This window comes from Tiliqua scincoides, chromosome 16 (genome assembly GCF_035046505.1).
Source record: "Tiliqua scincoides isolate rTilSci1 chromosome 16, rTilSci1.hap2, whole genome shotgun sequence".
NCBI lineage: Eukaryota > Metazoa > Chordata > Lepidosauria > Squamata > Scincidae > Tiliqua > Tiliqua scincoides.
The window spans coordinates 281,666-295,000 of record NC_089836.1 but is presented as its reverse complement, the minus strand read 5'-3'; the positions used below and the strand labels follow the sequence as shown (position 1 = coordinate 295,000).

Here is a 13,335-nt window from a genome sequence, read left to right as displayed (position 1 = left end):
TGACCCATTTCTGGATCCTGCCCCACCTGCCAAAGGACTCTGCGCATGTCCCCATCGCTGACAACACTGATGACGTTTCTGGTTGCAGGAGATCTTGTTTGTGGCTCTGGCTCAGCCAGATGGGCCCCGAGGCTGCGCGTGGGCAGGGGTGCGTTCGCCAAGGAAGATGTGCCAGCCGCAGTAAGCAAATGCAATGACTCAGTGCGACCTGGGTGGCACCTCTGGCTTGCAGTCCTGAGAGACACCCTCCCCCCATCACACCCTTGGCTGCAAGAATCACAGAAGGCCTCAAATCACTGGCAAAACAAACTCAATCAAGCTGCAGGCACCTCTGTGAGCACAACCACTTGGGTCTCAGTACTCAGAAGCAAGTGCTGTTTAGCACCATGGGACTTACAGCCCGATCCTACCCAGCGCGGGCGCCGATGGGCCCCACGGCCGATGCAGCACCCAGAGCTTGTTCAGAGCACATAGGACTCAATTCTCAGACCTCCCTCAAGCGCCACCAGGTGCGGGTAAGTGACCTGAGTTACGGCCCCAACTTATCTGCATGATGCACCGTCAAACCGCACGGGCCACTGTTGCAGCAGCTTCGCCGCTGTTCGGAGGAGAGCTGGCACTGGCCAGTGGTGTCACTGAGGTCTGCGTCACCCAGGGGTGGGAGGTCCACCCTTATGATGGGCCTCCTCCCATGCAGAGGACTGGGAAGCACCCTGGGCAATGGCTGTGGGTATGTACCACTGCCCCGCCCCACTGGTTTTTTTGGCTATAACTTTTCGTAGAATAGATGGTTTGTTTCATTGCGTTCTGCAGGAAATTGCACATTGAATAATACACAGCGTGTTGGTATTGCTAGAAAACACCAAGGTTTTAAAAATGTTGACTGGAAGTAGTGTCTCCCCGCGGTACGCATCGCCCACACGCTCTAGCGATGCCACTGCCGTTGGTGCAAAACCCAGAGGCCGTGTGCTGCTGGATTGACTGTTGTCAGGTCTCTGCTGGTTGTGGAGGTGGAGCAGCGGCAGACTGGGCCAGGACAGGGCTGGATCCCATCAGCGGTGGCCTGCACCAGGTCTGGAACCTCTAGCTCAGCCCAGACATGCCCCCTGAAGGCTCTTTGCCGGTGTGGCTTTGAGGAGTCCTATACGGACCCACAGAGTGGCCGAGGAGGTAAATAAAACCTTTTTTACTTACCTCCTCCAGCTGCCTGATCCCCAGCCAGCCCACAGGATGCAGCGAGGGCTGTGCCATCATGCAGGCTGGCCCAGGACAGGACTGGGCCCTTTGAGATGACCACTATTTTTGATCTGCCTTCCCTACTGTGCAACAACCGCGTTTGCCACGGCTTGCGCATTGAAACCAGGCTGGCTTCAATGCACACGTGTCGCCACTGAGCTCTGGCCCCTCTCCACGTGCTTGTGTTTTGCCTCAGGACTTCCGCCTCGCGGCTGTTCTGGGCGATGGTGACGGCCGGTCTGGGAGATGGAATCTCCCGCAGTGACATCAACGCTGCGTGCCTGCGGTGCTGGCCAGACCGGGCCTCTTTCCCCTCGGCCAGGCGGCCAGTGTTCAAGACGCAAGTGTGTAACTTCCCTTGTGCTGACCTTTGGACCAGTCAGCTGCTTTACCCGCACTTATGCAGTCAGAAGCGTGAGAAAGAGCAAGTGCTTGAGGCCAGAACCGGGGGTGGGTGGGTGGGGGGTGAATAGCGATGTTTCCCAGCAAGACCACCCCACAACAACTACTCGGGCTGCATCCAAACAAAATTTGGCGCCTTGCTGCACCCCAGCAAGCAGGTGTCCTGCCCCTTCCCCTTCTGTCCAGTTCTGTTCGATTCGCTTTCTGCTGGGCGGGGAAAAAGTCAGTGGGTGTGTGTGCTTAAGGAGGTACCCAGCGGAAGAGGAGTGGGATGGAGTGGGTGGCGGCGAGAGGGAGAAATGGCTGTAAACTACAGGAGCCCTGATAGGTAGTTTTATTGTGGCCTCCCCCAGCTTTTGGGGTGGGGGCGTGGGAGCATTTCCTGCTGATTTTAATCATGGTTTCTGCAGGATTTTTTTTACGCTTTGCATCATGCAAGCTGCCTTCAGCCTGAAGAACAAGGAGGAGTCCAAGTGTTTCAATAAATAAATAAGTCACCACATTGCGGGGGAGGTACTGCCCCTGGAGGGTGCCTCCTCCTGATTTTAGCCTCCCCCCCCTCCAAGGCTGACCGTAGAGTTGCATTCTAAAACTAGAATGTTTTGTCATAATGTATTATGCAATTCAAGCACAGTAACAAAAATGCAAAATATAAACAAACACGACTGACTCAGAAGAAAATCAAAATCAACGGAACCTGCAACGTGCTGCTGGGTGTATTTGACATGATTAGAACGGGTTACCCTAGTGAGAGCCCCCAGGGAGAAATTGGGCCAAACCCGGCCCTGCCCTCATTCCCCTGCAGGTTCTGTGCCACACGCTATCCTTCCCCAGAGGGCCTTCTGCCCCGCAGGAGGGGCTTTTCAGGGGGAACAGAAAGGAGCGGTGTCAGGGGCCGGCCAGAGCAAGTGCTGGCTGACCTCCTGATTCCACACCTCTCTTGCCAGTGTTGGCCACAACAGTTGTGTGAGCCAGTCCACAAATGGGAGTGCCCCCAGAGGCCTGTGTGTTACTGTGTGGACGCAAGGGGTTGCTGCTACTGGCCAGTGGAAAAGCTGGAGGTCTAGTATCTCCCTCACTGGAGACCTTCAAGCAAAAGATTGACAGGCCCCTGCTGTAGATGCTGTGGGAGGATTTCCTGCTACAGGCAGGGGTTGGACTAGATGACCTCTGTCTATATGATTCTACGAATGACGCTGCCCATTGCTGATCACTTGCAGTTTGGGGAGGCCTGGGGGCTCAATATGGGTGCAGGGCTCTGCCCCCAAGCCTCCAGCAACGTCTCACTGAGCACTGGGGGCTGTTGCACGAGCGAGGGGCTGTGGAACGTCTCTTGCACAACAGCCCTGGCTACGATCCTGGCAGCTAGGGAGAAACAGGGGTGCAGGCTTTCCAGCACACCGTACTGGTGGCAACCTGGACAGCTGTGGTTTAGCAGGGAGGAGCTGTTGAGCCCCCACCTTCCATGCTGGCTCAGCACCCCAGCTAGCTCTGGCAAGACCTTTGCTTGAAATTCTTGGGGGGGGGGGGTCCAGTGCCAGTCAGATAGATAGATAGATAGATAGATAGATAGATAGATAGATAGATAGATAGATAGATAGATAGATAGATAGATAGATAGATAGATAGATAGATAGATAGATAGGCTGGCTGGCTGGCTGGCTGGCTGGCTGGCGGATAGATGGATAGAAGGAAGGAAGGAAGGAAGGAAGGAAGGAAGGAAGATAGATAGATAGATAGATAGATAGATAGATAGATAGATAGATAGATAGATAGATAGATGGGAGGGAGGGAGGGAGGGAGGGAGGGAGGGATATGGTTGATCCAGGGAGGGGTGTGTGAACTTTTTCTTTGGAAAGCATCAGGGGCTGAAGTGAATCACCCCATTTTGGCTGCTTCTCTCCGTTTGTCTCCTTGGTTTCTCTTTCCCCCCCACCTCGTGTTTATTGCCTAAAGCCTTTTGTTCCATATATGGATGCAGCTTCCGTAAGAGAAGTAGGCAAGGGACAATGTGAAGACAGAGAGCAAGGAAGGAGCACCTACCTTCCCTTTCTCGCAGCACAAGCCCAGGCATGTCTACTCAGAAGTAAATTCCATTGCGCATGGCATGCGGAGGATGCATGATGCAGGCAGGAGTGCGAGGATGTCACCTGAGGGCATTGCCATTTGGCCTGTGAGTTGATTTATGTTTTCACATTTTTATACCACCCTTCCTTGAAGGTGCTCAGGATGGCGTACCTGATTGCTTCCTTCCTTTTGTCCTTGCAACAACCCTGTGAGTCAGATGAGACTAGGAGACAGCGGACCCAATCCTATCCAATTTTCCAGTACCAGTGCAGCCACAAGGCAGCCTCCCAGGTAAGGGAACAAATGTCCCCTTATCTTGAGGGGGCCTTCCTGGCTGTGTCCCTGGAGAGTATGCCCCATTGGTACACCTACATCAGTGCTCGAAAGATGGATAGGATTGGTCCTAGTGGCAACCAGGAAGCTGAGCTGAGCTGGGATTTGAAGCTTGTGGCTGAGCTGGGATTTGAACCTGGGTCTTCCAGGGTCCAACTCCAGAACCACAGCACCATCCTGGCTCTCAATTTCATGCAGATCAGCCACAAAAATGTGGCAGGGTCAAGAGAATGCCACAGAAGTGGTCAAACTTCAACAGTTTCTGGAATGAACTCTCCCCCCCCCCGCCCCACACACACACTTCTGTTTGGATGGCTTTTCCCTGAGTCAATTTCACCCCACTCAGAAAATAAATGGGAAACTGGGACAGTGAGTGAAATGATTCCCCATTGAAATCAATGGGAAATAATCATGACCAAAACCAGGCCTGAAATGAAGCAGTGGTTTAAATTTGACATGAACATGCAACAAGTTGTCAAAAAGAGCCAACAAAATTAAACGGAACGAAGCAAATGAATGGTTTTTTGGGGGGGGGGCAATTGACACTTTTCTAGGACAGTGCCCAAGAGTGCATAGTTTAGGCATATCTGGTCATTGAGTTCAATGCGACTCCCTCCCAGGTGAGAGTGCATAGGACTGCAGGGCTTACATCGGAGTAAGACCCGCGGAACTCAATGGAGCATATGCCTGGGTGAACATATATGGGATCCTGAAGTCAGTTTGTGGCATGGACTGCTATATTCTGCTGCTACTGAGTAGCCCGTTCCTAATAGAAGAAGCCTATTCCTTAGGGCAGGGAAAACATCTGAACCAGGAGTGGGGCCCCAGTTTAGGAACTGCCTGAAGGAACTTCTCAGAGTGCCAGCCCTCTGACAGAAGGGTGAGAACTCAGCAACAGGTGCAGCGTCCTTCATGCTCATTGGCGAGCAGGAGAAGGATATAAGAACATAAGAACATAAGAACATAAGAACAGCCCCACTGGATCAGGCCATAGGCCCATCTAGTCCAGCTTCCTGTATCTCACAGCGGCCCACCAAATGCCCCAGGGGGCACACCAGATAACAGGAGACCTCATCCTGGTGCCCTCCCTTGCATCTGGCATTCTGACATAACCCATTTCTAAAATCAGGAGGTTGCGCATACACATCATGGCTTGTACCCCGTGATGGATTTTTCCTCCAGAAACTTGTCCAATCCCCTTTTAAAGGCGTCCAAGCTAGACGCCATCACCACATCCTGTGGCAAGGAGTTCCACAGACCAACCACACGCTGAGTAAAGAAATATTTTCTCTTGTCTGTTCTAACTCTCCCAACACTCAATTTGAGTGGATGTCCCCTGGTTCTGGTGTTATGTGAGAGTGTAAAGAGCATCTCCCTATCCTCTCTGTCCACCCCCTGCATAATTTTGTATGTCTCAATCATGTCCCCACTCAGGCGTCTCTTTTCTGGGTTGAAGAGGCCCAAACGCCGTAGCCTTTCCTCAGATGAATCCTGTCTGTCCAGAAAGATGGGGCTGTCACTCAGGAACACAGTGCACACCTTCTGTGCATCATGTACTTGGTATTTCTCAGGAAGAGATCCTGGGGAGCAAGTCTGTGAATGATCTGCAGCCAAGTTCTTGGGAAGCCACTACAGCAGGGGTGACCAAGCTGCACCTTCCCACCTCTACACCATTGTTAAAAGTCCAGGAGCCCCAAAGTTAAAGTTTGGCCACCTCCGCACTAGAGTTTTCATGGCCAGACTCAACAGATCAGAGTCTGTGGAGCACCTTGGAGAGCCCAGAATTCTGGCATCTCCAGAGATGGAGGACCATTATTGGATGGGACCCAAGCCCTCTCTTGCACAGCCTTTGAAAGGTTGCCGTGAACCCCCAAATGCAACCCACAGGTTGAGGAACATTGCCCTATAGAACCCTGCATCCTTTAGCAATGCAGGGCAGGGCAGACAGCCAGGGCCTATCTTCACCTTGAACTAGGCCTACCTTGAGCTTGTGGTTTAACTGTGCTGCCACTTGCATTGGACCATTCATTATGCCTCAGTCCAACCTGCCTCACAAGACCTATTGACACAAGGGAAGGGTCGGCAGGAGAAGGGTATATGCTCTTATTTCAGTACAGTGTACAAGTCTCTGCCCCGAGTGGTTTACAATCAGGAGATGGACTCAAGGGAGGTGGCAGAGGGGACTGCATGCCCTCAAGCTCAGTTACAGCAGGGAGTGGGGAGGAAAGGAGTCCAAATTATTCCCCACAGCCCAAAGACATTCTGCAGGCAACAGCCTGGCTTTTGCATAGAGGTGGATAAAAGGAGAAGAGAAAGGAATGAAGTTTCCACACTTTGGCTGCAATCCTAACCACACTTTCCTGAGAGTAAGCCCCATTGAACAAAATAGAACTTACTTCTGAGTAGACCTGGTTAGGCTTGTGCCCTTTGCCTTCTTACCGTTCTTATACTGCCTGCTTCTGCCAACAGCAATGCAACTTTTCCCTGCTCCAGCCTGTTTCAGGTTGAATTCAGATCCTTACCTCCTGCCGAGGTGGCTGCTGCTCTCCGAAGTGTGCTCCCAGGAGATAAACCACGGGGAAAGCCAGGAAGACCTCAAAGACCAGGCAGGCAGCCACCATGCAGCCCAGCCTCCTGCGCTCTCCCTTGGACGACTTCTTGCTGCTGTGCCGGACTTCTTGCAGGGGGATCTGAATAGCTCTGTCCATGGTACATGCGGAGCAATGCGATCTGAGGCTTGTTTTGGATGGGGATCCCATTATATAGCTCGCCGCCAACGGTGGGCAAAGCCATCCCACATCCACGCAAGAGCCACACACCCTTGCCAGCAAAGTGTAGCACCACCTACGCCCGAAACAATAAGACAGGGAAAGCTCAGCCCGCTTTCCTTGCACTCGGAGACGACAGGCTGTGTCTGTCTGTCTGTCTGTCTGTCTCTCTCTCTCTCTCTCTGTGTGCCTGCTATTTTTTTTTCCAGAGGAGGAAGTAAGAAAAGTCCCTGGGGGTGGCAACAGGAGTGATCAAACTTGGCCGGCTGGATGAAAGGAGAAAGTTCTTTTTTTTTTGGCCCCAGCAGAAGGGAATGTAAACCAGCAGGCGTGGCACAGAGGAGATGTTTTTGCATCACTCTACACAGTAGTTCTCAAACTTTTAGCACCAGGACCCACTTTTTAGAATAAGAATCTTGGAGTTCCAAACTTAATTAGGCTGCCCACTATGATTTTGGACTGGGGTATTCATCTCCCCACTACAGTAGCTTGGACTTCCACTTTTAAGTTTTGGCTTAGACTCCATCTAAATATCCATTCGAATTCTATTCTCTTAGATCTATTAAAAGACTCTTTTTCATCAAATTGGTTTAAACTCATTGAGGCCAAACTATCTTCCTTAGATCTTTCTCCTGAACTTTTAGCTGATCTGGACCTTCAAAAAGCGCATCATCTCATTAAACTCAAACTTTGGGAGCAAGAATACGAAATTTTACTGTCTAGCTTAAATCCGACCTGCTCGCCCCTCTTTTTTGGTTTGTCCCCTTCTCTGGGCCATCCTGCGAATTATTTCACCCAACTTACTAACCCTAGTAAAAGACGGGCTTTTATGTTGGTGAGACTGAATATCTTTCCATCTGCATTACATCAAGGGAGATTCTCTAAAACTCTTCGCCCAAATAGATTATGTCTTTTTTGTTCAGTTGAACCAGATACTCTGGATCATATCCTTCTTCAGTGCACTGCTCATCACAACCTTAGGTCTCACTTACTTGACTCTTTTCTTTCTTCTCTTCCTGTTTCCCAATTCTTCTTAGTGATTATTCCCCTCCTATTACCAACCTGGTGGCGGAATTTCTAGCGGTAGTCTCTAAGGCCAAAGTCTGAAGTTAATATCTTTAAAGCTGTTCTATTTTATTATGTTATTTATTCTCTGTAAATTCTTAATATGCCAATAAAGATATTGAAGTGTGAATAAGAATCTGTCAGGACCCACCAGAGGTTATGTCATGACCGGAAGTGACATCCTCAAGCAGGAAAATTTTTAACAATCCCAGGCTGCAATCCTACCCACACTTACCCAGGAGTAAGTCCCATTGTCTAGTGTGCTCCCTGGGGCATTTGGTGGGCCACTGTAAGATAAAGGAAGCTGGACTAGATGGGCCTTTGGCCTGATCCAGTGGGGCTGTTCTTATGGCTATCATCAACTGTTACCCTGCACATACCTGATCTTGTCTGATCTCGGAAGCTAAGCAGGGTCAGGCCTGGTTAGTACTTGGATGGGAAACCGCTTGGGAATACCAGGTGCTGTAGGCTTATACCATAGTCTTTCGAGACTGAAGTTTGCCAACCTTCATAGTAGCCTGTTAAACATACAGATATGTGATATTTCTCCACATACAGTCACCAGGATAGCATCAAGTTTAATATATTAAAAATAAAATATTGAAGTGAATGGGGACCCACCTAAAATTGGCTCGCGACCCACCTAGTGGGTCCTGACCCACAGTTTGAGAAACAATGCCCTACAATAATAATACCCAAAACACCTTGAAGATCACCTGAACAGTGTCGGGGCCACAGAAATTGCCATCCACTGACTACAAAAAGCAGCATATTGGGATGATATTTATAAAAGCAAAATAGGATAAAAGTCAGGCATCACAGGCCTCGATATCTAGATAAGACAAACCGCTTGTCTGTGCAGAAATCACACATGATGCAGACAGGACTCTGCCCCAAGGAGAACACAATCAAGATATTGACACATGGATGTTGATGGGGATGGAAGAGGGATGAAGAGATTGGTAGATTTAAAACAAAAACACAACATAGTTGCTTACAGAAAGCAGAAAGGAAACAGGACTCAGGGCCTGCCTCTGATAGGAACTGGGCATTTAAGAACATAAGAACATAAGAAAAGCCCCACTGGATCAGGCCATAGGCCTATCTAGTCCAGCTTCCTGTACCTCACAGTGGCCCACTAGATGCCCAGAGAGCACGCCAGATAACAAGAGACCTCATCCTGGTGCCCTCCCGTGCATCTGGCATTCTGACATAGCCCATTTCTAAAATCAGGAGGTTGCACATACACATCATGGCTTACAACCCATAATGGATTTTTCCTCCAGAAACTTGTCCAATCCCCTTTTAACGGCACCCAGGCCAGATGCCATCACCACACCCTGTGGCAAGGAGTTCCACAGACCACACACACACTGAGTACCAACCACACGCTGAGTAAAGAAATACTCAGAAGCAAAGCAACACTCTGGCCAACTCTGGCCTTTCGGTTAGGCACCTCCCGCAAAGCTGTAGCGCAGATAGCACTTTCCCGGAAGTAACCAAGTGCCCAATCCTATCAGATTTTCCAGGGCCAGTGCAGCCATGCCAAAGAAGCAATCACAGAGGCCTCCTCATGGTATGCGAAAATTTGTTTCCATACCTCAGGGCTGCATTGCAGCGTTCCAGCAATGGAGCTGGAAAGTGGGATAGGATTGGGCCCCACCCCCCTCCCTTCTAAAACCGTTCCCTGAAAGGTGGAGAACTCTCCAGCTCTCCTGAGCCACAAGCAGGGGGATTTTTTTGTTTACAAGATTTATATCCCACCTTTCCCAGGTGGAAGCAAATGCCCGGGGCGGCTAATAACACTTTCAGCATTGCACTTTCTGAATAGCTGCAGCACTTGGCAGGCATTATGATGTAGTCATTAGCTGGAAGGGGAGTGGCATTATCTCCATGTTGCAGATGGCCACAAGGGACTGCAATAATTATTCCCCAATTAAACATGCATAGGTTCTGCGGAGATTCTTACACCTGTCAACCATTCTATAGAGTTGGAAGGTGCCTGAAAGGTCATCTAGTCCAACCTACTGCCTTTAGCAGAAATCCTCCTACAGCACCTCCAGTAAGAGCTTGTCCAGCCTCTGCTTGAAGCTCTCCAGTGAGGGGGAATCCGCACCTCCCTTGGCAATCTGTTCCACTGCCAAATGTCCCTGACCATCAAGAACGTCTTGCTGATGTCCAGTTGCAGTCTTTTCTCTATTTCAGGGATGCCCAAACCCCAGCCCTGGGGCCACTTGTGGCCCTCAAGGCTTCTCAATGCGGCCCTCAGGGAGCCCCCAGTCTCCAATGAGCCTCTGGCCCTCCAGAATTTTGTTGGAGACCATACTGGCCTGACACAACTGCTGTCAGTGTGAGGGCGACTGTTTCACCACTCGTGTGAGCTGTGGGATGAGGGCTCCCTCCACTGCTTGTTGTTTCACGTCTGTGGTGCAGCAGCAGCAGCAGAGGAAAGGCCGGCCTTGCTTTGTGCAAGGCCTTTTGTAGGCCTTGAGCTATTGCAAGACCTTCATTCATTCGTATAAGTTCATCTTTAATATATTCATTTTTGTAAACTTATGTAAATTTATTCAAATTTTATATGTAAATTAATTCTTCCCTTCCCCCCCCCGGCCCCTGACACAGTGTCAGAGAGACGATGTGGCCCTCCTGCCAAAAACTTTGGACACCCCTGCTCTAGTTTGTACCTACTGAATCTAGTTCTACTTTCAGAGACATCTGAGGATAAATTGTTCCCTTCCTCCATAGGACAGCCCTTTAGGTCTTTGAAGAGAGCTCTCGTATCCCCTTCTCCAGGCTGAACCTACCAAGTTCCCTCAACCTCTCCTTGTAGGGCTTGCCCTCCAGCCCTCTGATCCCCCTCCTCTGAACCTGCTCCAGTTTGGCTGCATCTTTCTTAAAGTGGGGTGCCCAGAATTGGACACAGTCCTCCAGGTGAGGTCTGACCAACGCAGAGTAAAGCAGAACCACAACTTCTCGCCTCTTGGAAGCTACGGTTCCGCTAACATAGGCAGGGCCTCTGAGAGGAATTTTACCAGGAATTTTACCAAGTGTCTTTTGGGCCCCTTTGCAAAGGGGGAGGGGTGAAACAGAGCAGGGGAGGGTGGTGGAAGGGCATTCCCAATTGTGTTAGTGTTGCCAGCATGCTGTGTGGGCAAGAAGTCTGATTAGATAGGAAAATATTAGCTCCCCTTTTGACCCTGAGCCTGGGTGCAAATTAACCCCTTTACCCCCCTCTCCTCGGCCCTGAACACAGGCTAAAATTGCATTCGCCTTCTTTGCAGCCACATCGCACCGCAGACTCAAGTCCATCCTGTGACCCTCTGCAACTCCAAGATCCCTCCCGCATGTTGCGCTGCCGAGCCAGGTATCTCCCATTCTGCGCCCGTGTCTTTGGGGTTTTGTTTGCCCAAGTGCAGAACCTTCATTTGTCCCTGTTGAAGTCCATCTTATTCATTTCAGCCCAGTACTCCATTTTGTCCAGGTCTTCCTGAAGGCTATAACTGCCTTCTGTTGTGCTTGCTACTCCTCCCAGCTTGGTGTCCTCTGCAAATTTGATGAGGCCCCCTTGTATCCCCTCATCCATCGATGAAGATGTTAAAGAGAACCGGGCCCGAGACAGAGCCCTGGCACCCCACTCGAAACCGTCTTCCAGGTCGGTGCGAAGCCATTGACAAACACCCTCTGTGTGTGGCTGTCCAACCAGTTGCTAACGACTGAATCATCTAGCCCAGTGATTTTCAACCTTTTCCGTCTCACAATACACTAACAAGGTACTGAAATTGTCAAGGTACACCATCAGTGTTTTGATGACATGTCTGATCTGGCCCATATTTTACCAACTTGCTGATTAGGATGACATGTGAAACCTTGTCACATGCTTTACTGAAGTCAAATTACATTCTGCAGCATCCCCACTTTCCAGTAAGCTGGTAACTCAATAGTAACCCTATCCGTCCATTCATCTGCCCTTCCTTCCTGTGTTTGACTGTCCAGCCAGCCTTCCTCTTCGTCTTTCCCTTCTCTCCTCTCTCCCTTCCTCTCTCCCTTCTTCCTGTCCCCCTCCCTCCCTCCGTCTATGCTTCATTGCTTCAACTATCTGTCCATTTCACTGCCTGCCTGGCTATTGCATGCCTATTTATTGACACAGGTGAAAGGCAGAAGTCATTGTTTCTCCTGGTAAGGTGCTCAGGACTCTTCAGAATAAAAAAAGGGATGCAGACTTGTTGTTGTTAGCACCCTTCAGTCTCGGAAGACTATGGTGTCACGCTCTGAATGGTGGTTCTGGAACAGAGTGTTCTCTCCAGAGCGCAAAGCCTGGGTAAAGTAGGTATGGAGGATAGGCTGTTACCCATGCAGCAAATCCCCCCTCTTCACGTCGCTGAAATGGTCCAATGGAAAGGCAGAGGCCAATACGGTTGGTTCCAGCGGCGTCGCAGGAGTTGCCAGAACGTGACTGTGTTCAGCCGTGAACTGCCTCAGGGACTCCGGCTCCGGATTTTGCCTCGAGGTTGACTCCTGAAGCCTTTTCCATAACTGGATGTAGCCACAAGGCAGTGGAGGTTTGGGATCAGAGTTTTCCTTCTCTCAGATGAGCTGCCTTCTCAAGCTAGCGAGTCCCACCACAAGAGTCGCCTCTTACGACAAGTACAGCCAAACTGAGGGCCTATTCTTATCCCCAGCCCCCAGGGGATGCAGACTAGCCTTGATAAAAGGGTAGGGAAGTTCTTTCTCATGATACAGTCACTGATAGTCCTCTTTCCACTCTCCACTGATAGTCCTCTGGCCTGGAACAGATATGATTTGTCGGAGATGAAGCCAGGGCATCCTCAGTACTGACCCCTGGATTTAGGAAGCGCTTAACACACATTAAGGAGCTGAATCCTTAGGAAAAAGGGACCTTTCCAGTTCATGGTTCAGGCAGTCATTTAAAAAAGGACTAGGACAGACCCTTTGAATGAGTCTGTAGCTGATTTCAAGACATTTTATAGCAACTAATCCAGATCTTTTGCTTGGCAAAATGAATGTCTTCGTAACTATTTAATTTGCAAGGCTTTTTTTTCTTTCTTTCTTTCAAAAGTTTGTTGCAGAACAAACTTGAATGATGGCAGAGGTGCTGAGAGACACCTTGGAAACTGTGAGCACATTTTTTTGCCTTTGCATTGTGGGGTTTGGTTGTGGTTCCAGACAACCAAGACATTTTCAGCTTGGGTTCAGTGGGAACTGGTCGACACCCCAGTTCCAGCTTTGGCCGCTGAAGAAGGCGCTTCTGGGGTTGGAGCAGGTTCTTTTACTGATGAAATGGTCCCCCTCTTTCTTTTCTGATCCAGACTGTAGAAGGAGGAGCAGTGGAGGTAGATGGGTGGACAGAGAGGGACACCATCGATCTGTTGCCTGAGGCAACTGCTTCAGTTGTCCTCACAGATGGGCCAGCCCTACTCCCCCTGTGGCCCTGAAGTTGTGCAAA

At 50.1% G+C, this 13,335-nt stretch overlaps 1 protein-coding gene and 1 pseudogene across 1 annotated transcript in view; one reads left to right on the top strand and one right to left on the bottom strand.

Moving 5' to 3' along the window:
• The window catches only part of TNFSF15 (TNF superfamily member 15), an 11,130-nt gene extending 4,384 nt beyond the window's left edge, over positions 1-6,746 (bottom strand). Inside the window, exon 1 of the mRNA XM_066610854.1 lies at positions 6,561-6,746. Coding sequence (XP_066466951.1) covers positions 6,561-6,746 — 186 coding nt within the window. The remainder of the gene's footprint in view (positions 1-6,560) is intronic.
• Positions 6,747-8,222: 1,476 nt separating this feature from the next.
• On the top strand, positions 8,223-8,342 carry LOC136635699 (5S ribosomal RNA; annotated as a pseudogene).
• The last annotated feature ends 4,993 nt before the right edge of the window (positions 8,343-13,335 follow it).